General features: G+C 55.8%; 2 protein-coding genes across 3 annotated transcripts in view; one reads left to right on the top strand and one right to left on the bottom strand.

Annotated features, from left to right (window-relative positions):
• Window positions 1-77: 77 nt before the first annotated feature.
• On the bottom strand, window positions 78-18,240 carry GPR179 (G protein-coupled receptor 179). Its single transcript, XM_019415941.2, has 11 exons — window positions 17,309-18,240; window positions 15,875-15,983; window positions 13,543-13,630; window positions 12,886-13,121; window positions 11,970-12,038; window positions 11,252-11,361; window positions 10,719-10,954; window positions 10,382-10,520; window positions 9,597-9,702; window positions 8,897-9,043; window positions 78-7,072 (listed from the first exon to the last, which is right to left on the bottom strand). The coding sequence occupies exons 1-11, from the start codon at window positions 18,100-18,102 to the stop codon at window positions 1,988-1,990; spliced, it is 7,119 nt and encodes a 2,372-aa protein (XP_019271486.2). The 5' UTR covers window positions 18,103-18,240; the 3' UTR covers window positions 78-1,987.
• A 6,202-nt stretch (window positions 18,241-24,442) lies between these two features.
• The window catches only part of SOCS7 (suppressor of cytokine signaling 7), a 28,693-nt gene continuing 26,761 nt past the window's right edge, over window positions 24,443-26,374 (top strand). For both annotated transcript variants that reach the window (XM_019415945.2, XM_019415944.2), the window contains exon 1: window positions 24,443-25,624. In XM_019415945.2, the coding sequence (XP_019271490.1) occupies window positions 24,660-25,624 (965 nt within the window). In that variant the 5' untranslated portion in view covers window positions 24,443-24,659. The remainder of the gene's footprint in view (window positions 25,625-26,374) is intronic.

The following is a 26,374-nucleotide window of genomic DNA, read 5'->3' as shown; positions in this document are numbered from 1 at the left end:
TGACCGATCCGTCCCTCTCTAAAAACGTTGGAAAAAAGAAAATCACCATAATGAATAAGCTAGAACCCACTGCTTATTGGTCAAGAGAAAGCATTCTTTATTTTTTTTTTCCCCATGGTTTATTTCACAGCAGTGAAAGGAATCACTTTTCTGTTCCTAGGTAGACCAGACACAATGGAATTGTTCTGTTGTGCGGTTAGCAAAATTCTCACCGACTTAGGAGCGGTGAGGTTAACTAGCAGGAGCCCAGAGCAACACTACATTTTACTCCCCTGAAATCCCAGGCCAAGGGACCAGGTAAGTGGGAGAAGCTAGATATGGGAACAGGGGCATCTGGTCCCTGAATGACAAAGTTTTTCCATTCCTTCTTTTTGGAAATGGAGCATTTTGCTACTTCTGTAAAGTCCTGAATCTGCCTACGGTATTTGTATGCAGACTCATTTTTTTCCTCCCCATTGGGTATTTGGTCCTCTCGTTTTGTCTTTTTCTTCCCCGTGAATGGCATCAGTATCTGTGCAGTTAGAGGGTGGGCTTACTGCCATCTTCAGTGCCCCTGCCCGGCTCAGCCTGTTTCCTCCCCCCACCTCACCCCTGCCAATTCTAGGGCTTTTTTGACCAGTGCTTTTCTCCTTCCTTGTTTCCCTCTGGTTAACATCCTCCTATTCCGGCACTAGGATTACTTAAGCCGGGGTAGCCTGAACTGACTTGAGAGGATAGAGCCGAGCTCACTAAGAAGAAAACTGTGTTTACATGATGCCTTTTCACCGGCCCTCAGGACAACCTGCCCTGTAGCGCTACTCTTTCTGAGGGTAATTCTTGTGCTGACTGCAAACAGGACCTTCTTTCTCGCTTCTCAGGAAGGTAACTGTTGTGGGCCTCTTGTTACTGAGCAAGCGGTTTGGAGTGCTTTCTCACATCAGAGCCAGAAATTCCCCTGCCTCCAGCTGCGTGGACAAGCAGAGAGGGGTCCCATTGGTGACAGCCCTGAAAGGCTGGGAGGAGAATGAGCCGGTGAGATGAGCTTGAGACTAGCCAAAGATGGGGCAGAAGTGGGGAGGAACGATTTGAAAAAGCTAGCAAGAGGCACACTCCTTAAACTGGAGGGGGTGTCTGGAAGGGAGAACTTTCCCTTGGCCAGTGTGGGGAGGATGTGGAGCCCCTGCCTTGCCTTCTATGCTGTCTCTGGTGTTGCTTTGGATGCCAGATGTTGATAAGGAAGTAAGAGTGCTTGATTGGCTCTACCTGAGCAGCCAACCAGGGCAGGTATGAGGATCAACACAGCAGAAACTGGAGCTCCAAAGTCAAAATGACAAGGTCTTTAAGGCATTTTGGGTACTTTTTTTGAGCCATTAAGTTTCCCCCCTGCTCTGCGCTGATGGTGTGGAACCTGCTTGGGATTCTCTCTCCCTCTCTCTCTCACTCCCTCCCCTGCTCTGTCTCTCTCTCTGTCTCTCTCTCAAAATAAATAAACTTAAGGTTGTCCCCCTGATTTATCTTTGAACTTGAGTTAAGTGGCTTCTTAAGCTTCCTGTGGTGACCTTTTATAGCATTCCTCAGACCCTAACGCTGCCAGTGCCTTGTATGGTTTATAGTTTCTTCTCAAAAAAGGGGTCTTTTTATGAGAAAATGTGGGCTGGGCACTGCTGACTTCCTTTCATCCCAAACACTGGCCTTATGAGTGTCCAGACACAGCTGTGTCGAGTCCTCTAGCTGGATGGGGGGATTCGTCAGAAGCAGAGGGTCTCGCCTTGGTTCCCTGGAGCAGGAAGGAGAGTGGGAAGTAACGAGAGGACAAGACTTTCTGTTGGGGTCTGAGCTGCACCCTTCTTGTACAATTTGTCGTCCGAATGATTGACTTCTGGCCTTCATGGAGAGGGCAAGTGGCCAAGTGTCTTTGACTTGGCTCTTGGGGAACATGGAGGACTTGGAAAGGACTTTGGCTCTTGAAAACCAGCCACCAGATGTCTGGCCTCACCCGATGGATCTGTTACTCGCAGTCCCAAGGATAGACAGTTGGAGGGGAGAGTTCTTCATATGGAGCTATAGAAGCCACTTCTTTGTCTTCAGCGAAGGAGGAAGACTCGTGAGCCTCAGCTTCTTGGAGACTTGGCTCTGGGACTGAGCTGGTCCTTGGCTCGTGTCCTGAAGCTCCTTGGAGTTCTCGGACCCCTTCTAGAGTAAAAGTAGTGGCTGCCTTGCTCCCCTCAGGGCGGGGGCTTTTGCTCTCTGGAAGGAAGCTACCCGGAGGTCTGTGGACTAAAAGGCATGGTGGGTTCTCAGGGGCTGGGGGGAAAAATATTTCTGTCTGAGTTGCTGTTAAAGCCAGAAGGCCAGATTCCTCAGGTGGGGCTCCGGTTCCCTCCCAATCACAGATGTCTGCCATGGTGCCCTTTATTTTATTTCCTTCTGGATCCGTGATTTCCCATCGACACAGCTCTGCCACCCTGCTCCCCGTACTGCTTACTCCGTGGGGACTGACTTGGGGTTGGTCAGTGTCCGGAGCATCTGGCTGGGGGAGGAGCTCCCCGGAACCTGAGCAGACTGTCGCCTGCTCTTTGCTGACTTTTGCTGCTGCTTTTGAAAAGTGTTCTTCAGTCCCCGGAGATGCCGCCTTTTGAGGGATCATCTCTCCTTGCCCTTGGGATTTTCCGTCCACCTCTTGTTCCAGTCCCCCTTCCTCAGCAGCTTCTGTCTTCGCCTCCCAAGGGCAGATGTCTGCTTCTTTAGCAGATGGAGACTCTCTTGCTTCCCACGGACACACTTCTGCCACCTTGGCCCCCACACTGCCTGCTGCCTCCGAACTGCCTTCGCTTCTGGCAGAAGCTTGTGGGGCTGGTTGCGGAGACAGACCCCCACAATCCTGACTCTCCCAGGGACCCACCGCCTCCTGTTTCCCATCTGCCCTCTCTGGCTTTTCCTGAACTGCCACAATTTGGGGCTCTGGTCTTCCTGGGACCTTCCCCTTCTCTTGAGGCGTCCCTTTCCCATCCTGTCTTGCCATCCCTTTGTCAGGGACCCTTTCAGTCACCTCCCAGGGGCAGATATCAGCTTTGGCGCTGCCATCAGGGTTAGGATCATCCCATGGGCACACCTCAGCAAGCCTGCCCCCAACGCCAGCCAGGTCCTGAGAGCCGGCCTTAGGTGGGTCACGGCATTGACCGTCCGGGTGGGAGGAAGCACCTGCCGGGGTCATGCTCTCCCGTGGACAGACAGATTGTAGCTCTTTGCTTGCTTTCCCCCTGTCTTCAGTAGTGAATTCTCCTGCTTTTGAAGACGGGGCTTCTACTGGGGTTCTGTGTTCTGGGAAGGAGCCCATCTTTGCATCTTGCGTCAGGTCCCCTTCCTCCACTGCCTCATCCCTCGCTTGCAAGGAATGTCCCTCTTTCACGTTGCCACTCGTGCTGAGGGATGAGTCTGAGACCTCAGGGCCCTGAGCAGAGGGAGCCCTCAAGTCCTTCTCCCAAGGACAACTAGCTTCCTCTTCTTGACTCTGTTTTGTCTCCCATTTTGATCTGTCTTCTCCCAGGGAGGTGAGTCTCCCCTTTTCTAGAATTTTCTCCTGTCCTGCTGAGTCACTCCCCCTTTCTTGTTCCAATCTTGTCCCAGTAGCTCCTTCGTTCACCTCCCAGGGACAGATCTTGGCTTTCTCACTGGTAGGTGCTTCCTCCACTTCCCAGGGACACACCTCAGCTGCCCTGCACCCCACATGGTCCATTTCCCGGAGTCCACCTTTTGGTCTGTCAGTGCCCAGAGTGTCCGAATGCTGACAGGAGCCCCCTGGATCCAAGCTTTCCCAGGGACAGGCCACCTCCCGCTCCCAGGCTGGCCCCTCCGGCTTCTTTGGAGAGGTAACAGCTATCTCGCTGGGTCCAGGACCTGCAGAAGCCTTTCCTGTGTCATTTGGAAATTTCCTAACGGCCTCAACTCCCAAAGCTCTTTCCTGCCTTGCTCCAGCACTCACCTCCCAGGGACAGACCTCAGCCTTCTCGGCACGCATGGTTTCTTCCATGTCCCAGGGACAGATCTCGGCAGTTTTGCCTCCCACACTGCCTGACATGTGGAAACTGGCTTCGGCTCTACCTGTGTCTTGAGGACCTGGTTGTGGGGAGAAGCTGCCAGGGTCCACGTTCTCCCAAGGACAGACTGCTTCTGTATTTTGGAGCTGTCCCTCAGGCTTTTCCCCAGCTGCGCCGTCTTTGATTCCTGATGTTCCAGGCATTTTCTCCTCGTCCTTTGGAGGTTCTCCTGCTTTTGCCGCCTGTCCTGATGTCCAGTCCTCTCTTATTCGTTCATTTACCTCCCAGGGACAGAGTTCTGCCCTGGCAGGTGTTACTTCCCTCAGCTCTGGCCTGGGATCTTCCCATGGACATACCTGTGTCGCCCTGCTTCCTCCATTGCTGAGGAGTTGGCCACCACCTTTGGCTGAGAAATTATCTAGACACGGGCTGGGGTGCCCAGGGGCTGTGCCGTCCTGGGGACACACTGACTCCTGCTGTTGACTACTTTTCTGCACTGCTTTTCCAGTTTGTTCCCCCATCTCTCCAAAGAGCCCTTTTCTAGAGGCTTTCCCCTTTCCCTGGAGAAATTCTCCACCTGTCCCCTGACCCGGCAGTTCCTTCCCTACTACCTCATCACCCAGCTCCCAGGGACAGACCTCTGCTTTCCCGACGGGAGCATCTCCTGCCTCCCATGGACACACCTCCGAGATGCTAGTCCCCAAACTCCCGGAGCACACAGGGGTTCCCGGGGCCGGAGTAGAGACTGCTGAGGGACCCCGGAAATCTGTCCTCTCCCACCGACAAAAAGACTCCAAGTCTCCACTCAGTTTCTGTTCTTTCCAGAAGGTTGCTTTCTTGGGGGTTTCCTGCTTTTCCTGGGGAAGCTTCACTCCCTCCTGGAATGGTTTTCCATTCTCTCCTTCACATGCCTCCCAGGGACAGAGCTCTGCCTTGGTAGTGTCGGGTATACAAGCTCCTGGGCCTGTGGCTCCCTGCTGAGGCTTCTCCACCTCTCTAGCTTCTAGCCGGCCCGCTGCCTCAGACCTGCCGTCGTTTCTGTCAGAGTCCTGAGAGGCTGACCAAGAGCACAGACTCCCAGGATCGGCACCCTCCCAGGGACATACCACCTCCTGCCCCCTGACCAGCCTCTCTGGCTTTTTCCGAGCAACGACAGCCACGTTTTGGGGCCCTGACTTTTCCGACGCCTTCCTTCTCTCTTGGGAGTCATCTAGAGCTTGTTGTTGTGTCCCCTTCTCAGGGGCCCCTTCACTCACCTCCCAGGGGCAGGTCTGGGCCTTGTTGCTACTGTCAGGCTGACTTGCTTCTGACTGGGCGACTTCCCTGGGGCATACCTCTGGCGTCCTGCGGTCAGCACTGCCCGTGGGCTGGAGGTCAGCTCTGGGCGGTTCCCGCCAGCCCACGGGGGCTTCTTTTGCTCGCTCGGCAGTTTTGTCCCCGACTGTGCCCTGCCTGGCTTGCCTCAGGGCAGCAGACCCCGCTTTACCGTCTCTCTCTACTTTTGCCTCCCCGGGACCTTGGGATGCCCTCCTGCCTCTCTCTTCTTGTTCCCTGCTGCCCTCCTGGTGGTAGACTTGGAGCATTCTGCTGGTGTGAGCGTTCTGTTGGTTCTGGAGGGTCTCCTCATCGTCACAGGGTGCGAGGGCGGCCTGCTTACTCACGGCCTTGGGCCGGCCTAGCCTAGGAGATCGGGGGCAGGCCCCCACGCCCTCCCCCGAGGCTCTGCCCTTCTCCTCCGGCTCAGGACTCCCTTCCCCGCTCTCCTTCTCTCTGTGAGTGCTCCGAGAACGGGTCAGAGCTTTGATAGCCAGGCCGAGACTGTGCATGGAACCCTGCTGAACAGGGGTCTTGAGGCTGTGGGATTTAGAGAAGACCTTGGACTTGTCTTCGTCCCCCTCACCGGCTTCCCCTTGGAGACGTCCATCCTCTGTGGCCATCCCACTCTCCCCCGTCCCTCTTCTCTCAACTGCAACCGAGAGGGCCCTCCAGAGCTTGGCCCGAGCCGGGGCAGGGGAGTGGTTGCCTCGCTCTGGCCCCGCGGGGCCCTCTGGAGCTACATTTCCTTTCTTGACCGGCAGTTCTGCATTCTCCCAGGGGCAGATGAAGGTGAGCAAGCTGGGGCTCTGGGGGGGTACTGGGACTGGTGCCAGGGCGGGCAGCGGGGTCGGGGCTGGGGCTGGAGCCGGCATCAGAGCGGGAGCCAAGGTGGAGGTGGGGGAGAGCATCCTCGGCTCTCCCAGGCAGGCCCCGGACAGGGCCATGATGGGTGTGGAGACCTGGTGCTGGACTGGCGGGTGAGGCAGCCTTTTCGTGGCCTCCTCCTGAAGCCTCCCGTGCACACTGCGGCTCTTGGCGGGGGAAGGTGGGGCTGACAGGGGCGCCCCTCGAGCTCGCTCTGGCCTCCTGGCCGATGGCCTCCTCACTGGGCTGGCCGAGGCTGCCTCGGCCTTCTTCCTCTCCTCTCGCTCCTTCGCCAGCCGATAGGTCTCCTCCAGGTAGGCCTGGCTGGCTACGAGCAGGGCCTGTTCCCTGGAGCCCGCCACCACGCTGAGCGACTTCTGCAGCGACGCAGGCCGGGCCCGGGGCAGCCTGTCGCCCACCGTCAGGTTGTGGGCGCTGGCCGACCTGAAGCCCAGGCCCGGGGGCCCCTCCGCCGCCTCCCGGCTCTCCCTGCTTTCCCGCGAGGCCTTCATGGCCAGCTTCCTCCTCAGCAGCGAGTCAAGGAGTGGCGGGTCCTGCTCGCGGCGGCGGCTGTGGCGGTCGTGGTCGTAGGCGCTGCGGGACTTGCGCAGGGCCGGGGGCCCCTCGGGGTCCTGGAGGCTGGAGCTGAGCAGCCGGCGGCGCGAGGAGCCGGGCAGGCTGCCGAGGCTGGGGGAGCCCGAGTCCCGGGAGTGCTGGCGGGCCAGGGCCTCCGGGAACTCGGCCAGGCACCTCATGAAGGAGCGGCCCAGGCCCTGGCGCCAGCTGCCCCGCTTCTTGGGCAGGTGCGGGTTGTTGGCGGCCATCTCCTTGGTCTTGTGGACCTCTAGCTGGGCATAGAGCTTCTTCAGCTCGTCCTGCGGGAAGGGGAGGAGGGGGGAGAGCAGAGCCCCCGGTCAGATGCACGGCTAAGCTCTCTCCATCCCCCTGGGGGGTGTCCTGCCTCCCCCTCGGCCGTTATTTGGACCACTGTCTCTGCACATCTCTTTCCCACCAAGCTGTGTTCCCTCCCTGCTTTGCACACTCTCAGAATTCGCCTGTCCACTCCCAGCCAGGTCCTCTCGGACCCAAGGATGCAGGGTGCACCCCTTTCTCTGGGGGCGCTGTCATCTGATGGGAAGCCACCGGCTTGGGGGGTGGGAAACCTGGGTTTGAGGCCAGTGACCCATCATGTGCCTGGAGGCTATTTCTAGAGCTCTCTGTCTCTCTGCCTTTTTTTTTTTTTTTTTTTTTTTCATTCATTTTGGAGAGACAGAACGTGAGTGGGGGTTGGGGGCAGCGGCAGAGAGAAGAAGACAGAATCAGAAGCAAGCTCCAGGCTCTGAGCTGTCAGCATAGAGCCTGACACGGGGCTCGAACTCAGGAACCGTGAGATCATGACCTGAGCCAAAGTCGGACACTTAACCGACTGAGCCACCCAGGCTCCCCTCTCTCTGCTTCTATGGATGGGTTCAGTCCGTCAAGCAGCCGACGTCCAACTTCAGCTCAGGTCATGATCTCACGGTTCAAGAGTTCAAGCCCCGCATTGGGCTCTGTGCTGACAGCTCAGAGCCTGGAGCCTGCTTCAGATTCTGTGTCTCCCTCTCTCTCTGCCCCTCCCCTATTCGTGCTCTGTCTCTCACAAATAAACAAACATGGAAACATATTTTTTAATTAAACACACACAAGAAAAGAACCGGCCACCTACTGTTAGGTTCCTTAAGAGGATCGCATGAGCTCCTCAATGGTGTGAAAAGTGTCATATTCAGGTGCGAGTGAGGGAATGGGACTTTGAGAGTCTTACACTTTTGGGTTTCTCCCCAGAGCCAGCATCGGGAGAGAGACTGGGTGCTGTTCCACAAAGCGGGGGGCCCAAGGCAGCACTGCTGTGGCAGCATGCCCCCATACTCTCTGGCCTCCCTGTTCGACTGGGGCCTCAGGTCAGCCTCTTCCCAGGGGAGCAGAGCCCAGAGGGTGAGGAGGACATGGGGGAAAGCCAGGCAGAGACACTTGGGACAAGGAGGGAATTGGGAGATGCAAACAAGTCAGGAAGCCCCGTGGAGATAGAAGGAATGGACAGATGGCTTCCTGAGATTGTTAACCACACCTTAGGTTTTATCAGACAACGGGCTTAGACCACCAAGTTTCCTTATTTCCTACCCACTGAGCCTCTCATTGGGGTTCCGTGACTATGACCCTCCTAAGCAGAAAAAGAAGAGTAAAGACGCTCTCCCGAGGTAAGACTCAGGAAGAACTCCCTCTAAGACCGCCAGGTCCAGGGAATGGGTATCCTGTTGTGGAAATCTCTGGTAGCCGCTAACTGCCTGAACTACCCAGCCCCATAGCTGGCCCTAGGGTCACCCGCAGCCCGAGTGTAATGGGGACTGAGAGGCTTCTTAATCTGCCCCTCATGATGCCTCTGCTGAGCGGGGGTGGAGCTCCACTCATGGGTCTGCGGCCTGGGCCACAGGGACTTTGGGGGTCTTTCCACTTGGGTGGTTTGTGACCTCATCTGAATAGAGTCAGGGGGAAGCAGCTTAGGGCAATGGTGGAGAAGGGAGGGAGGCAGGTCTTAGAGGGAGGGAAAGCTGGGGACAAGAGGGGACCTGCAGTGGTACACAGCCCAGATGGCAGGGCAGCAGCGATCCTGGCCCAGTCCCGAAAAGCCAGCATCCAAAGGAGGCAAGGAGGGCGGCGCATACCCGAATGTCTCCGGGGTCCAGGCTGTGCTCGCTCCAGGCCGAAGCGATGCTGCTGTCCAGGTAGGAAGCTGACCGCTGGAGGTCCAGCTCGTCCTCATACACCTCATCCACAATCTCCTCTCGGGGAGGAGCCCCCGGCTTCTGGAACTGGCCAGGGTGGGTGTGACAGGGAAAAAGAGTCAACTTGGCTCCCTGTTCACGCCTATTCCCACCTGCCTCATGAAATCCAATCTTCACAGCCTCTCTAATTTGCAATTCTGAGGGCATGGAGACTTTTGCTCCCCCTCATTCTCCCTGAGTTTCTCTAGCTCAGAGACCGGGGAGGGGAGGTCCTGAGCCCCTGCCCCCACAATTCCTAGCCATGTCCTTCAGCTCCCCAACCCATCCCTCTGTAACTGCTTCCAAGATGATTTTTCAGAGTCCACCAAACGAAACTGCCAGTTGTGTTACAAGGACCCCTACAGTCCTAGCTCTTATTTCCTTTGCCCTGAGATTCGAGGCGGAGAGATACAATAGCTTCCCCCCCGACCCCCACCCCAAGTGGGCTTCCACTCAGCGCGCCCTGTGGCTCCGCCCTCTCACCCCCGGGTGTCATCCTCACTCTGACCTGGAGAGGGCGCTGAGGCAGCAACAGATCCACGGCGCGCCCCTTACAAAGGGGCTGGGGTCTGGCTCACAGCCAGGAGGGGCAAGACCTCACCTTAGGAATGAAGATCAGAGCCAGCGTGGTGGTGACCGTGCTGTGGGTGTGGAAGAAGAAGAGGAGCAGAGTCCAGTCCGGGTGCAGGGAGGGAACCAGCACAAATCTGAGGGTGGGAGGGGAGGGGAACGAACGTTACCGGTGGGTGGGAGGGAGTGGCCTGTTCCCTCTCACCTGTCTCACTGGCTCACCTCCCAGCCTGAGCCCTGATCTCCGTGGGGGTTCTGGGTGGGTTGGAAAGGGCAATTTTCCTTCTTCCTGCCCTCTCTTCGGATGTAGGTCCCACTTCAAGCTCACGTTAACCCCCACCTCCGAGAAGCCCTCCCAGACTCTTCTCTGGTTGCCTAGAGCACAGACTTGCCCTCCACACCTCTGTGATGGGCTGTCCCGTGGGTCGATTCTGCCTGTACCACAGGGCCAAGTCCTCGCGGACCCTCATAGCAGGCCTGTTGCTGGATCGGCTGAGGTGGGAGGGTGGTGGGGAAAGGCAGGGAGAATTGAGCACGTGTGGGAAGGAGCATGGTGGAGGTGCCGGAGACGGGGCTTGGGAATAGGAGAGGAGTTAGGAGTGCGCATGCTTCCTCTTTTTGGGTGTCGGGTGAGACACGGGGTGCAGGAAGGGTGTCTGCCGGGTAGGGAGAGAGCTACAGATGGGAGGCCTTCCTCGCCTTGCCAAGGCATAGCTGTGCTGCGAGGATGGCTGTGGGATGGGGTTCCCTGGCCTAGGAGAGGCAAGGAGTGGTGTGAGGGTGGGAGGGGTGGCGGGTAGGAGGGCCCGTGCTCACCTGGCTGCATGGAAGGCCGCAGAGAACAGCAGCTCATTGTGCAGGGCGATGCCCATGTAGCGCGGCTCATGGAAGGCCGAGGGGACAGCTCGGGTGGCGTAGCAGAGGAAGCTGCCCCAGCACAGGAGCAGCATCTCGGCTGTGGGAGAGCAGGGGCCACCGAGTCAGGCACCGCCTCAGCAGCCCCTTTCTCTGTCGGGTGTGCTGGGGGGAGCCCGGGCCAGGGGTCTGGGGACAAGGCAGGAGGACTAGGTCAGGAGCACCACCCCCCCTCTCCCCACCCCGGAGGTGCAGGGCTGAGGGCCAGAGTGAGGCGGGCTCGGCGGGAGCAGCTCACCCACTACCATGATGTAGTCCCAGCGGTCGTGGTGGCACAGGTAGAAGTGGCGGCCTGCGAGAGTGTGGCCTCGGGTCACCAGGGGCGTGTGGATGCCTCGTTCCAGGGCCCCCACTGTCCACACGGCCAGGAAGCCCAGCACTAGCAGCAGGAGCAGCCCCAGACGCTGCAGCAGCCGCCCGTTGCTCAGGTGGGGGCCCCGCTGGGCCGTTCGGGACAGAAACAGCTGGAGCACCCTACAGGGGTGTGGGGCATAGGGGGAGGACCAAGGAGAGGGGGGCCAGGTCTCTGGCCTCTGTCCGTGGCTTCCTTCCCCTCCGTAATACCCATCCTCCTGTCCCTTCCGTGGTGTGCTGCCTCCCCACCCCACAAAATGTTGCATGCTGGGGAGGGCTACGGTGACAGGGGCAGGCCTGGGGGGTGGGCCGCGCACAGGGGAGTGGAGCTGGCTGGGAAGAACTCCACTCTGTTCCAGATGAGCTGGGGCAGCCCGGAGTGAGCAGCATGAGAGCAAGGTCTGCCCCAGACCCTACCTATAAAGCTTGAGTATAATGGTGCCGTAGACAGTGGCAAAACCCAGCAACCGGACCCAGCGGAGAACGATGCAGCGGAAAACACTGGGCTTGAAGTACAGGATGAACACCTGGGTGGGCGGGGGGGGGGGGGGGGGGGACAAAAATAGCTGCTCTTAGCTGCACTTCCTCTTCAAAAAAAAATGTTTTATTTATTTTTGAGAAAGAGTGTGAGCAGGGGAGGGGCAGAGATGGGGTGGGGAGGGACAGAAGATCCAAAGAGGGCTCTGTGCTGACAGCAGTGAGCTGATGCAGGGCTTGAACTCACAAACCGTGAGCCAATGACCTGAACCGAAGTCAGACGCTCAACAGACTGGGGCACCCAGGTGTCCCCACCACTGTACTTCCTCTAATGTGCTAGGCCTCTGCTAAGCCCATTGCTGACCTTCCTAACAGCCTTGCAATAGAGGCATCATCACCTCCCTTCTGCAGAGGAGCGGCTCAAGTATCAGAGAGGTTAGGTAAATTGTCCTAAGTCACACAGTAAGTCATAGGGTTCTTTTTAGCCTGGACTCTTTGGCTCCAGAGCTCACTAGGCCAGCCTGTCATTTGTAGGTATGGGTATGAGGATTTGGAGGTCTCTGAATCTCCCCAAGAGAGCAGAAAGGAGGAAGGATTCTGGGTTGTGGAGGGCGCCAGCCAGGGATCAGGCGGGGCCAGACTCTGGCCACAAACTCACAGGGAAGTAGAGAAGCAGGGATCCAAAAAGGATGGTCTCCAGCAGGACAACTCCAGAGGCTCGGATCCTCTGTGAACCCAGGAAAGAGAGAGGCGTATAAGCAGGGCAGTGGGAGGACAGAGGCTGGACGATGGTGGGAGGAGAGTCTCAGGCCTTTTTTAGGGGTCACTTTTACTGGCCTTGAACCAAGGCCTTGCCTTGGAACCTCAGCTCCGCCCTCTCCGCCCACAGCCACGGCCCCACTGCCACCACAGGCTCTTAGCTCCGCCACGCTAAGCAGGGTCCAGGTGGCACAAAGGTCGAGTCCCCCAGCCCCATGCCTCTCCCAATCCCAGCCTGGGCCTCACTGGAGACCTGGGCTCAACTCACAAGTTGTTGGAGCTAGAAGGGATCTCACACGTTCCCTCGAAACTTTGGGTCAGACCGATTCTTTGTCTAGGTGACCCCTTCTCTGCCTGGTAACCATTTAGCTGACCCTCAGGCCTGGCTCAAGCGTCCTGTTCTCCAGAAAGTCTCTCCCGGACCATCTTCGGCAGGACAACTGGGGCCTTTCTCTGAGCTGCCACAGCTATACCAATACCCACTTTCCCCCCCGCCTCTGTTTTGCTGCGCTTTTTCCTTACTTGCCTGCTTCCTCCTTTCAACTGGGAGCCCCACGAGGGTCCAGATCACTTCTCCCTAGTACCTACACTGTGTTTTGAGTCAAGTCCAATGCCTCCATTTTCCAGGTGAGGAAACAAATCTAAGGCAGCGGGGTCACTTTGCCTAATGTCACACAGTGGGTGAGTTGAAGAATTCAGACCAGAACCCATTTCTTCTGAGCTCTAGTCTTAGGTAAGTCTCTGGTCTCCAGTTGATGCTGGGGACTCGAGGTGGGAAGGACGCGGGTAGGGCAGAGACGTGGGGCCTTGCTTGCCTTGCTTCGGCGGCAGCGGTAGGAGGCCAGCATGCTCAGGAAGACGGCCAGCATGCAGCTGGCCTGGCAGGCCAGGACCGCGGCCCGCAGCGCCAGAGCTTCCTCCACCAGGCACGGCGTGGCATCCACGCAGCTGGTGCAGCCCTCGGCACACGGCCGGCACCGCAGCAGCCTCCCAGAGCTGCCCTGAGGGGACCCGAATTGCCCAGTAGGCTGGGCGGCACTCTCTTCTAACCCTATAAAGAACAAGATGGGTGCAAGGAGAGGGGCATGGCCCGGGGCATCCCAGCCTGCTCTCGCACGGGTCACCGTAGCCCTCTCCCTCTCCGTCCGGTGGTCTGTCACCGCCGGGGCAAGGGCTGGGAAGGGGAGGAATGAGGAAGTGGATATTCCCAGGGGAGGACAGGGTACTAGGAAGAGGTGATGCCAGGCTAGGGTTTGTTGCAAGGTCAACTTGCATCAGCTTGGCATGTTGTGGGGTCATTTTCAGAAGGCGCAGACACCCCCAAGTTGGACCCTGCCTGCCTCTCCTGCTTCTCTTGACCTTCTGCCCTTGCCCCACAAGTCTCCTCCCAGCCTGCCTTTTTCCCTCAGGTGCCCCGTCCGCCCGGCCCAGCCTGACCCTCACCACAATGACCCTCACCACAATGAACATACCCCCGGAGTGGCTTGCCCCGTAGAAGCCGGGTCGGCAGCGGCACAGGTAGTGGCCAAGGACAAAGCCCTGACTCTCCAGGGGGACACACTGTGGGGATGACAAACATGATAGGTATTTATATGGGGATTTCCCTTTTGGGAAGAGGTGGAGGGTACATGTACCTTCCAATCCACGGCCCCTGGTCCATACGAGGGGCCCCTCCCTACCAGAAGTCCTCCCTAGTCCTTAGGAAGCCTTCCCTCCCTGGAAGCCCTACTCTAGCCCCGCGGTTACCTCTTTTCAACATAGAGTTTGGGGACAGATCACCCTTTTATTCTGACTCGCAATGACAGGAGCCATACAGGTCTCATTTCCTAGTGCCCAGCTGTCGGAGCGAGGGGCTGGGCGAGGTGGAATTTGGGAGAACTCGGAGTCCGATCGCACCTATGTGCCTACATCCTGTTTCAAAGGGTCCCCATCAGCCTCCCCCTTTGGCTCACAGGTGAGTTGAAAAGGCCCCCACAGAGGAGCAGTTTCCCCTACCAGGTGCCATCTGGCTTTGGCACAGGACTGCTTTCCCCAGCCCTAATGCCAGGCCAGTGGGATGCCAAGGCCAGCTCTTTACTCCACCTTCACCCATTGATGTTTGCCCAGCAGGGGACCGAGCAGACCTCAGAGCCAGGCAGGGAAGAGGAGCACGTGGATGAGGTCAGCTCTGCTGCAGGGGGTGGTTAGGGACAGACAGCAGTGGGATAAAGGAAGGGGTTCACCCTGGGAGATTCCATATCTGGCACCTTTCACCTAGAAAAGTTAGAGGGTGGTGCTTCTGAAATTGGGGCCCAGCTTCCCTTCTTGCCCGGGGCCCTGGAACACGCTCTGTTTTTGCCACAGTCTGCAGAGTCAGACAAATGCGTACGGAGACGAGCTGTGGCTGGGTTTAATAACGCACTGAATAATGGCAGCCCTTCTCCATCCCTGGACTTACAGTTTCAAACACATGTGCCCTGAAGAGCAACGGATGCCCAAACCCGCCCCACCTCCCAGCAGCCTGCAGGGCTCGCCTTGGCTCCGCTTCAGCCTAGGAACAACATGCAGTCGAGTGCAACCGTGGAGCGGATTAGTTCACTGGCCTCCCAGTTTCCCAGCCCTTGGCTTTCAGGATTACCAGCCATCGCTTTCCATCATCCAGATTCTCCTGCATCCATGGCTTTGATTCTGCCGGCATCTGGCTTTGGTTCCATCACCTTTACTGGTCCCAGAGCTCTTCAAGCTCCTTCTTTGGTTAGATTTCTCCCCTACTCCAACCAACCATTACACTTGGATCAACAAACACCAACAGAGCATCCTTTGTGGGTCAGAAGGAACCCAGAGCTCTGTCGACAAGGAGAATGTAGTCCAGGAGAAGGAAAGGGGATGACTAATAGGGGCTCAGGTTGCAGTCCTGGGGATAGATGCTGGAGCACCCAGTACCAAAAGGGAGAAGCACACTGAGATTTCAAAGGAATGAGGGTGGCTGTCTCCAGTGGGAGGTGGGGAGTAAGCTGTAAGTGTCCTCACTGTTTTTTTAATGTACGCTCTACGCCCACTGTGGGGTTTGAACTCAAGACCCTGAGATCAAGAGCTGCATGCTCTACCGACTGAGCCAGCCAGGAGCCCGGTCACTTTCTTTTTCAATGTTCACATATATATATATATATATATATATATATATATATATATATATAATATATTTATATATATTGTATATTTATATATAGATTTATAAATATATATAATTATATAAAATTTATATAAATACCAATATATAAATGTTCACATATATATAAACATTATATATATATAAATGTTCATATATACATATATTTAATGGCTCCGAGCTGTCAGCAAAGAGCCAGACCCGGGGCTCGAACTCACACACCGTGAGATCGTGACCTGAGCTGAAGTCGGATGCTCAACCAACTGAACCACCCAGGCGCCCTCAATGTTCATATTTTTGATTATTCATTCAACCTTAAGCGCTATTGCGTATCAAGCCGGGGGAGTTGGGAATTTCTCAGAAATGACCATCAATGCATCCTTTCTGAATTTTCTTCTTCCTCTTTTTTCTTTCTTTTTTTTTTTTTTAGTTTCTGTTTTTTATTGAAAGACAGTTGACAGTAAGTGCCCTCACTTTTAACAAGCCTGGTATGCCATCTCTGTTTATCTCATCACTAGGGATTCCCCCGAGGCCCTGAGAGGCTGGTAGACTTTTGTCAGCTACTCCTGGGAGCTGGGTGGTGGCAGTGACGGGAAAGGGGAAGGGAGGCAGGACCCTAGCGCCCCACCCCACGTCACCATCCTCCTTATCCTTACCTGGGTGCTGTTGAGGTCACACAGGTGTGTGTTAGAGTACCAGCCCGGCCCATTGGCACACTGATTGATGTCCACGCTCTGAAGATCGACGATCATCTGCACCTGCCCCCTAGGGCAGTGAATTGGCAGTTAGGGGTACCATGAAGGATGCCAAGGTGGACGTGTGTCCTTGGGCCCCAGACTAGGGAGGAATGCAAGCTTTGCAACCTTTAGCCTAGTGGCTGCAGTGTGTCAGGAGAGAGGGCAGGGCTGCATTCCATGTCTCTAGAGCTATTAATCCTCACTGTTTCTGTGGGCAACGATCTGCTTTCCTGGAGGGTTGTCCCCCCAACATCCCTCGGCTTTTCAACATCCTGGCATGTCCTGGTTTCTATCAATGGGTGGAGGGAGGGGGCATGTCAAGACATGTGGGAGCGGGGGCTCTGATGATCTGTCTGAAGGGGATCTTCACACTTCTCCACTGCATGGACACACACACACACACACACACACACACACACACACACAGAACTCAGCTATTAACCACACCCCCCACACTCTGCCCAAACCAGATCTGAATTGATCACAGCAAAGGAACTGTGGAATGGAGCTGCCTGGCCCAAGGGCTCCCCACCCCTGCTCTGGGCTGAGCGGGGGAGAGCGCTGGCTAGGAGCCAGGCTGCTGGCTGGCACGAGGGAACCCTGCTAGGAGCAATGAATGGGGACACATAGCTGGGAAAACAATGTTGATTGTCGCATGCCTTGCAGTTCTGTGTCCATTTGCTGCCTCCTTCCCACCAGGGCTCCCAGTGACCTCTTTATTCTGAAGGAGAAAGTCGGTTATTTGAAGAGTACCAGTCAGGACAGGCAGGACTGGAACCCACTTGATCTAAGAGTATAGCCATTGGGAGTGACCCTGGGGACCTGGCCTAGACGGAAAGGGCAATGGTTCCAAGCTTCCCCACCACCCCTGCCCCCGCCCCCCAAAGAACTTTTCCTCCCTTGGAGAAGTCTCCTTTTACAGTTCTAGACGGCTAGAGAGCAGCAGGTTTGGCTCCTGGAGTGCCCGCCTGGCTCTTCTGAGACGTCTCGTGCCTGGGCCATCACTGTCATCCACATCAAGCCTTCCCCTGCCTTCTCCCCACCACTCAGACGTGGACGCCGAGACCTGTGCCCTGCTACATCCACACGTCCATACGCACACATGCGTATCCCCACATGTAAGTGGATTGATTCATACACGCTATGTCACTATGTATACTCGCACCTGTGTGTGCTAACAGTTACAGAATCCCAGAGTCAACTGCAAATATACACAGCTGAATGCGAATACGCACATCTGTGCCCCCCAGATACGTATGCGTGTGCCAAATGGCCCACGCACAGCTGGCTGGACTCGAGCCCCCCACCCCCACATACCCACAAACGCGTCGAACACTGCACAAACGTACTTACCTGACCTCTGGGCTGAGGTCTGGCTTGAGTCCATAGAAGGTGGCAGAAAGCGTGATAAGCCAGCCAGGACGGAGCCGGCCGGCCTGGCATTCCAGAAAGGGGGGAGATAGCTTCACATGCTGCATGTCTCCCACATAGCCGTCCCCCTGTGGCCACTTGGGGCTGCCGAGGCTCCCTAGGTCATTGGTCAGCACCCGCTTCTGCAGGGCAGAGGTGTCCGGGGCCCCGGTTGGGCTCTCCTCCTGTACCCTGCTTCCAGACAAGTCCTGAAGGATGGTCTCCTCCCCTATCCGGGTGGCCTGCAGGGCCAGCTGCAGGTGGCTGGCCCCTGGTGGAGGGTTAAAGATCAGGAAAGCCCGGTACGCCCTTGGGTCCCCCTCGGCCACGCTGCGGACCAGTGCCTGGTACCACTCCACATCCTCTTCCACACTGGACTCGCGGATGTCGTTGGCTTGTAGCAGCATGTTGAGGAAATTGGCGGCCTGGGCAAGGGTGCCCGCTGCCCTCCACAGGACTGGGGGGAGCCCCGGTCTGGCTCCTGCACCGTGGGCTTCGTAGCGCTCAGTGCAATTAGCCCCTGACAGCTGTTGGGCATCTCCAGAGTAGAGAAAAGCCAGGGCTGCCTCAGCCCCCTCTGGGGGTACCCACATAGGTACAGAGCCCGGCTTGACTTGGGAGGACAGTGGCGGCAGAGAGCGGAGGGGCCGTGGGTCCCCCAGAGCCCAGCTGCAGAAGAAACAGCAGCCCAGCAGCCCCCATACGGGGTGGGGCACGACCACTGCCCTGGTGCCCATCTTCGGGGCAGCTCTCGGGGACCCCGGGGTCCAGGCTGCCTGGGGGATCAGCAGGCTCAGGAGAGCCCAGGCAGAGGCTGGCTGGCTCCCAGCCTCCTGTCCTGGCTTTCTCTCTTCCTCTCTCTCTCACACTGGGCTGTCTTGCCTGTTTTTCCTTCTAACGTCATCAGCAGGCTTCTGGATGTAGGCATGAGGGCTCTGCCCCTCCTCTCTCAGTGTGACCCCCCCCCCCCATTGGAAACCCTCTTAATCCTGGCACCACCCCTCTTCCCTCCTCCTCTCATCCAGCATCTAGGCTCCCTCCCCCCACTCCCCACCCTACATCAGCTCCAGAGAGACATAAATGGGAGGGGAGAGGAAGAGACCAGTTGTTCTCTCCCTCCCTCCTCCCTCCCTCTGCCCTTTGCTCCATTAGGAGAGATGGGCAAATCCTGGATGGGGCGCCATAGCAACCACAGATGAGCTCGTGCCCCTCTCTCCACCCCTCTGCTCCACTCAGCCTCCTGGCAGCAATTGCGACGGGCACGATAAAGGGCCAAGCTGCAGGTCCTGGCAATCTGCTGTGGCTGCCCGTATCCCCCTGACACCGTGCTGCCGAACTGGAATTTGAGATTGGGGGTGGCAAGGGTGGGGAAGAGAGCCTAATATAACTACAGTCAATCTTTGTACAAACGGTGGCAGTTTATTAAGTGTTTTTCATGTACGTTATCTCAATGAATCTTCCCCACAGGCACGTAAGTAGGGTCAACATCCTCATCCCCATTGCACAGATGCAGACACTGAGGCTCAGAGACTCACCCAAGATCACATAGATGCTCACTTTAAGTTGAGACTCAGGGGCGCCTGTGTGGGCTCAGTCAGTTAAGCGTCCGACTCTTGGTTTAGGCTCAGGTTATGATCTCGCGGTTCGCGGGTTCGAGCCCCTCATCGGGCTCCGTGCTGACAGTGCAGAGACTGCTTGGGATTCTCTCTTTCTCCCTCTCTCTTTCTCAAAATAAATAAATAAACTTAAAAAAAAGTTGAGACTTAAACCCAGACTTCTGACTCTTCACGCTGCCCCCCATCAAACCCACCATGACCTTGTTGTTCAACCTTAGAGACCTTAATAAAGCGTCCTTCCCGAGGAGTAAATCAAGGCCCAGAGAGGTAAAGACTTCCCCTAGGAGCGCACGGTTGTTCATGACAGAGTAGGGGTCTCTGCGAAGTCTTCACCTCCACACTGGGGGGAGCCTTTCTTCTCCAGCACCATGGCGGTAACAACCACAGCCAATGGTGTGTGTGTGTGTGTGTGTGTGTGTGTGTGTGTGTGTGTGTGTGAGTGATGGGGACAGGGAGAAGAGAGCGAACAACGTTTTGCTTCTGCTTCTTCCCCTTTCATTTTGTCATCCTAAGTCCTGTCTCCTCCCTTCCTTCATGAAAACTGTGCCTAACCCCTCTTGCTCTTCCCGGGTTTCTTACCCCTCACATCCTTCCCTACGCTGGACTCTTGCAGGCTGTCATAGAACAAGTCTCCTGCCTTCCTCTCCCTCCCTCTTCCATCAATGGCGCTCCCCACCCACCCAGAGACCTGGCCTCACTTACACATGCTGTCTCTTGGCTTCTTCCCCTCTCGCTCTGCCCACTGCCTTGAACCTTTGATGTCCCAGAGCACCAGAAGTATGTAGGAAGGGATGGGTGGTGGTTGCTAAAAACTTCCCTTCACAGGGAAGAGCTTTACAGGCGGGCCCTGCACACAACTCTGCCTTGGAACCTAAGTGGGGACGGAACAGGGGGGAGGGCGAGGAGGGGGGTTGAGGACAACCCCCCAGCAGAACCGCTATGATGTCAGACCTGGACGTGCCTATAGCCCAGAACTTCCTTGGATAGAGAAGGAAACTAAAACCAAAACTGAAGGCCAGTGAAGTTGACCTTCTCAAAGCCACAAAGCCAGGGAGTGGAGGCAGGCCTGTATCACACATCCATAGTCTCTCCGCAGCCTCTCTGATTCCGTGTGCTAAGAGAGAGAGATGAAGGGCAGAATGACCCATTCCAAGTTCTTGGTCTTACTGGTGACTGTTAGCGGAGGAGCAACAGACACACTGTATAAAGACATAATAATAATCGGTTTTGCCCCCCAAGAGGCTTTTCATAATAATGACAACCAACGTTTGGGTAGCGTTTTACCATTTCTTTTTTTTAAAATTTTTTAACGTTTATTTATTTTTGAGACAGAGAGAGAGACAGAGCATGAACGGGGGAGGGGCAGAGAGAGAGGGAGACACAGAATCGGAAGCAGGCTCCAGGCTCTGAGCCATCAGCCCAGAGCCCGACGTGGGGCTCGAACTCACGGACCGCAAGATCATGACCTGAGCTGAAGTCGGATGCTTAACCGACTGAGCCACCCAGGCGCCCCGCGTTTTACCATTTCTGTGTAAGTTTTCACGTAACCCCCACAACAGCCCTGGCAGCGGGGGGATTATTATGGAACTATTTTTACCAATGAGACACAGGTTCAAAGGCACTAAATCATTTGCTCTTGGTCATACATCTAGGAAAGGGGGTAATTAGGGCTCAAGCTAGCTGGGAAGCTCCAGAGGGGCAGGGGCAGTGTTGATCGCCTCGTCACCACACCCCCGAAGCCCAGCCCATTGCTGAATGACTAAGTGAACCTCAGGACTGGCTTAAGTTCTCTGAGTTTTTATTTTCATTTCTTATGTTTTTAAGTAGGCTTCATGCCCAGTGTGGGGCCCCATGGGGGGCTTGAACTCACGACCCTGAGATCAAGACCTGAGCTGAAATCGAGAGGCGGACGCTCAACTGACTGAGCCACCCGGGCGACCCATTCACAAACCTTTTAAACTAGGGTCCTACCACTTCAGGGACCCCCTAGATAGTCCTCAGTGAAAGAGAGAGGTGTAGACACAAAACCTGCTCAGCAAATGCAAATCCAGCTCATACAAAGATATACTTCCTTTGCTCGGGCATTTAAGGAAATGGAGAAAGGCAGTATTCCTTGCCCAACCTTAGAAAGAGCCTGTGTGGGGGCGCCTGGGCGGCGAAGTCATTTCAGCCTCTGACTCTTGATTTCACCTCAGGTCATGACCTCACGGTCTGTGGGATCAAGCCCCACGTGGAGCTTTGTGCTGATAGCACTGAGCCCGCTTGGGATTCTCTCTCTCCGCACCACCCCCCCCCCCACCCCTCCCCTGCTCACGCTCTCTCTCTCTCTCAAAATAAATAAAGAAAACTTAAAAAAAAAAAAAAAAGAAAAGAGCCTATGTGCGTTTCCCTGTGCTTCTGTGTGCTCTGGAGAAGAGCCGAGATACCCCAGATGGGGACACACCAGGTGGGGACATAGCTTCCCTCCCCAACCAAGAAAGTAGCTGGACAGCAGAGGGCGCTGCACAGCTACAGAGCTTGCATTCATGGGCTAACCTGTTCCGGGGCCAGAAAGGTTTGCCAGAGACAGCCAAGGATCTTGGGTGATCTCCTTTGGCTTCAAGTGTTCTGTGATCCTATAGCAACTTCTCTTCTTCTCTCCAGAAATCTGAGTGACACCTGAGAGGTAGCTGAAGGAGAGAGGGTGGTTTTGAAATCCACTGTACCTTTTCGAAGTGTGTGACCTTGGGTAAATAACTTTCTGAGCCTCAGTTTCTTCATGGGCAAGGAAAGATACTGTGTTGTGCAGAATTAGACATGAATTTGTATCAGGAGCCCCTTGCAAGGCATGGGGTTGAACAACCATTCCCTGCTTACGTTGCAGCGGCCCACTCTGTGCCAGGAACAGTCCTTGGCCCTGGAGAGTCCATGAATGGGCCAAAAGCAAACCTGGCCCCTGCCCTTACAGAATTTACAGCCTAGTAGGGAAGGCAGATTTTAATCAAATAACCCCACAGACAGATGAAAAATTACACGTGTGCAAGTCAGTGCAACAAAGGAGTGGTTTTGGAGTTGGGTGGGGGGGGAAGTACCTAGCAGGGAGATTTCTCCAAGGTGGTGAGGAAGAGAGGTGAAGGTTGGTGGGAGATGAAGCCAGAGAGAAGCAGGGATCAGATCACACAGGACCCCATAGGCCTCCTTAAGGAGTTTTGTCTTTAGCCTAAGAATGATGGGAAACTACAAAGTGTTACAGTCACAGGTTACGGACAAATTTCCATTTTATTTATTTATTTAGTTTTAAATAATTAGTTTTGAGAGTGAGTGTGCACAGGGGGAGGGGCAGAGAGAGAGGGAGACAGAAGATTCAAAGTGGGCTCTGTTGCTGATAGCAGAGAGCCCGATGCGGGGCTCGAACTCATGAACTGTGAGATCATGACCTGAGCCGAAGCTGGGCACTTCACCGACTGAGCCACCCAGGTGCACCTCTATTTTCGCTTTTAATTTTATTGTTAAGTAAAGTCCACACCCACTGTGGGATTCGAACTTAATGACCCAGAGATCAAGAGTTGCATGCTCTAGCAACTGAGCCAGCCAGGCGCCCCGACAAATTTCCATTTTAAAAAGGTCTCTCTGGCTCCAGGACTCATATCTTCTTCGCCTCAATGCACCCTGAGGTGCAGAGTTGCTAAGTTCTGCTGGCTGATCCTTCCTCCTCCTCTCTTGCATCTCTCAGCATCTCTCATGGGATTGCAACGGTTTCCTAACCGATCTCTCTGCCTGCAGTCTCCGGTCCAGTCCTCTCCCTCCCCTCCAGTCCAGTATCCTCTACACAACAAGCTTTACCTTATTTGATCTTCACAACAGGCCTGCAAGTAAGCAAAGCAGCGGTCCTTATCCCTATTTTGCAGATGAGAAAACTGAGGCGTAAAGGTGCTGGGGAGCTGGCTTGTCCAGGACTGCGAAGGCCAACTGTTAACACTTCAGGAATTTTGCAAGCCAAATTGTTAAACACAGCCACTATTAAAAAATGAAATTGTACACACTTAGAATTAAATGAGGTTTAAGACAACGGTAATAAAATTTCAAAACTCATCACTTTCTAATAATTTTACTATTACTACTTACCTATGCTCTTGGAGTTGTTATTGTACCTGCATGAGGAAACTGCTACAAAAGGGTACGTTACCACTCGTCTCTTTCGTTCAGTAACAATGTGTGCGGCAGATTGAAATCAGCCATGGTGGGAGTATTTACACCATGGATATCAGCAAATGCTGCAAACCAGGGCCTTGATTTATTGTTTTGTCGATTATCTAGATTTAAGAAAGTGATAGAGAAAAAGTTAACAGTTTACATTTTAATTTAATGTGCTATGTATGCCTATCGCCATTACAATGTGAATAGCAAAGAAACTGAGGAAATGTTCTTTCAGTATTTGAAAACTGTTTTCTGATTCAGCAAGCAAGTCACTCCCATAATAAGACCCTCTTTTTTTCACTCTCCTCTTACACTGACATTGAGGAGACCATCAACCAACATTCATGCTGCAATTTCATACCACAGGCTACCCATACAAGAGTCTGCCAAAAATCAATGAAAGGATTCTTTTTTTTTTTATTTTTATTTTTGGGGTTCTTGGGTGGCTCAGTCAGTTAAGCATCCAACTCCTGATTTTGGCTCAGGTTATGATCTCCTGGTTAGTGAGATCGAGCCCTGCATAGGGCTCCACACCGATAGCACTGATTTTGGGATTCCCCCCCCCCTCAAAAATCAAATAAATAAACCTGAAGAAAAAGATTCTTATTTTTAAGTAATGTCTACACCCAACGCGGGGCTCACAACCCCGAGATCAAAAGTCGTATGCTCTATGGACTGAGCCAGCCAGGCGCCCCAATGAAAGGATTCTTGAGAATCAACGAGTTATATGGAATTTGCAATTGTACTATTATTATTTGTAAATTGTGTGCTCTAACATCCTTTACATCAGTGAAATTTGGAATAAATTTATGTACCATATATATGCATATATTGCTCTCTTCCCTCCAGAGAGTCGGCTGTCGAACATTTATCAGCACACCACTGGCTCTAGAACACACATTATTCATGTGTCATTCCATCAATATTCACTGGATGCCAGCAGGGATACAGACAGTCAATGTAGAAATGACTCGGCCACGGCCACACAGCGCAAGCGGCAGAGGCGGGACCAGATCAGAGGTCCTCCTAAGGCCAGCGGCTCTCGGCCAGGGCTAAACCCGGCTTTCCAGGGCCCCTCGACCGTACCGGGGAGGGGCGGCTTTGGCCTCAGCGCCCGGGAAGTAAAAAGCAAGGGTCGGGGCAGGGGACCAACGGCCAGGCGAGAAGCAGCCCACGGCCAATAGCGGCCCAGGCCGCACTTCACGTCACGCTCCGTGGAGGCAGGCGCGAGCACGCCCTGGGGGAGGGGGCGTGGTCATAGCCTCCCGGAAGTGACGCCATCCGGGGGCGGTCCTCGGCGGCGGCGGCGGTGGCGGCGGCGGCGCGCGGCCTGGGCTCGCGCTGGGCTCCGCGCGCCCCCCGCCCCCCTCTATGAGGCAGAGGCCGCGGCGGCCGTTAGCGCTGTCGCTCCGGGGGCCGCGGCGGGCGGGGCTCCGGCGGGGCCCGGCCTAGTCCCCACCCCAGCCCGGCTCCCAGCCGCCCGCCCTCCCTCCCTCTCCCCGATGCAGGGGGCCGAGCTCCGGGATGGCGAGGCGGCGGCGGCGGCCGCTTCGTACCGCGTCCTGAGCCGCCTGCTCGGCTATGGAGAGGCGGCCCCCGAGCCAGGCCCGCCGCCGCCGCCCCCGGGCCATGGCCCCCCGCCGCCACCCTTCCTCGCGCGGCCCGGTCCGCGGGGCTCCCGGCCGCCGCAGCTGATGGTGTTCCGCAACGTGGGTCGGCCGCCGGAGGAGGAGGACGCGGAGGCGGCCCCAGAGCCGGGACCCTCAGAACTGCTGTGTCCCCGGCACCGCTGTGCCCTGGACCCCAAGGCCCTGCCGCCGGGGTTGGCGCTCGAGCGGACCTGGGGCCCGGCGGCTGGACTGGAGGCGCAGTTGGCGGCTCTGGGGCTCGGGCAGCCGGCGGGGCCGGGGGTCAAGACGGTCGGTGCGGGTTGCTGCCCGTGCCCGTGCCCCCCGCAGCCGCCCCCTCCGCAGCCCCAGCCCCCTGCTGCCGCCCCGCAGGCCGGGGAGGACCCCACGGAAACGAGCGACGCGCTGCTGGTCTTGGAAGGCTTGGAGTCGGAGGCCGAGAGCCTGGAGACGAACAGCTGCTCGGAAGAGGAGCTCAGCAGCCCGGGCCGCGGAGGAGGAGGGGGAGGCCGGCTTCTGCTGCAACCCCCGGGTCCTGAATTGCCCCCGGTGCCCTTCCCGATGCAGGACTTGGTCCCCCCAGGGCGCTTCAGTAGAGGGGAGCAGCAGCAACCGCCCCCGCCCCCGCCTCCTCCCGGGCCCCTCCGGCCACTCGCGGGCCCTTCTCGGAAGGGCTCCCTCAAAATCCGTCTCAGTCGCCTCTTTCGCACGAAGAGCTGCAACGGCGGCTCCGGAGGTGGGGATGGGGCCGGCAAGAGGCCTTCTGGAGAGCTGGCTGCTTCAGCTGCGAGCCTGACGGACATGGGAGGCTCCTCGGGCCGGGAGCTGGACGCGGGGAGGTGAGACTGGTTGGGGGGTGCTGGCCGACAAACTTCTTTTCTTGTTTCATTTCCCTTTCATTCTGCGAACAAGATCCTTACCATTCTTAACGATATGCTTTTCCTAAAGAGGCAGAGACTTGGGGCTAAAGGTGGTGACCTCGCCCATAAGGTCAGAGCTCTAATTGTGAGAACAGCTTTCATTCCAAGGGTCCACTCCGGTGACACTCCTCAGCTGGTTAGCGTCTCTCCTGTTGGGAGATGATTTGAAACCAGCCCCCCACCCCCACCCTGGCCTGGATTTTAAAGTTTTCCAAGGTGTCTGTCTACCATTACTCTTGGTAGGGAGGTTGCTGGAAATGATTGGTCTTTGGGGCAAAAAGTTGGTGTTGTAACCACCTTGCTTACTATTCTTTCCGTGCACCAGCACCCCCACCGTTTTCACACTCAATCATACAAATGATGTGACACACTTTTGCAGTTGTAGGCCAGCAATTGTTTGGGCATCTCTGTTCCAAATTTATTTTTTATTTAAAGTTTTATTTATTTAAGTTATCTCTACACCCAACGTGTGGCTGGAACTCACAAACCCTGAGATCAGGAGCGGCCCACTTTTCCTACCGGGCCAGCCAGGTGCCCCTCTACTCAAAATTTTAATGTTTTCCTGGGGGGTCCCTTCGATGTACTTGGTATCTCAAGCCTGTGTGCGGACACATTGTGAGAATAGAAAATAGTTTGCTCTCAAGCCCATGTGAGTATTCTAAGTGTAAG

The sequence above is a fragment of the Panthera pardus genome, unplaced genomic scaffold, assembly GCF_024362965.1.
Source record: "Panthera pardus isolate Hobbes unplaced genomic scaffold, ASM2436296v1 HiC_scaffold_3, whole genome shotgun sequence".
Lineage (NCBI taxonomy): Eukaryota > Metazoa > Chordata > Mammalia > Carnivora > Felidae > Panthera > Panthera pardus.
The sequence above is the reverse complement of the archived record's forward strand: the minus strand, read 5'-3'. Positions and strand labels throughout refer to the sequence as shown.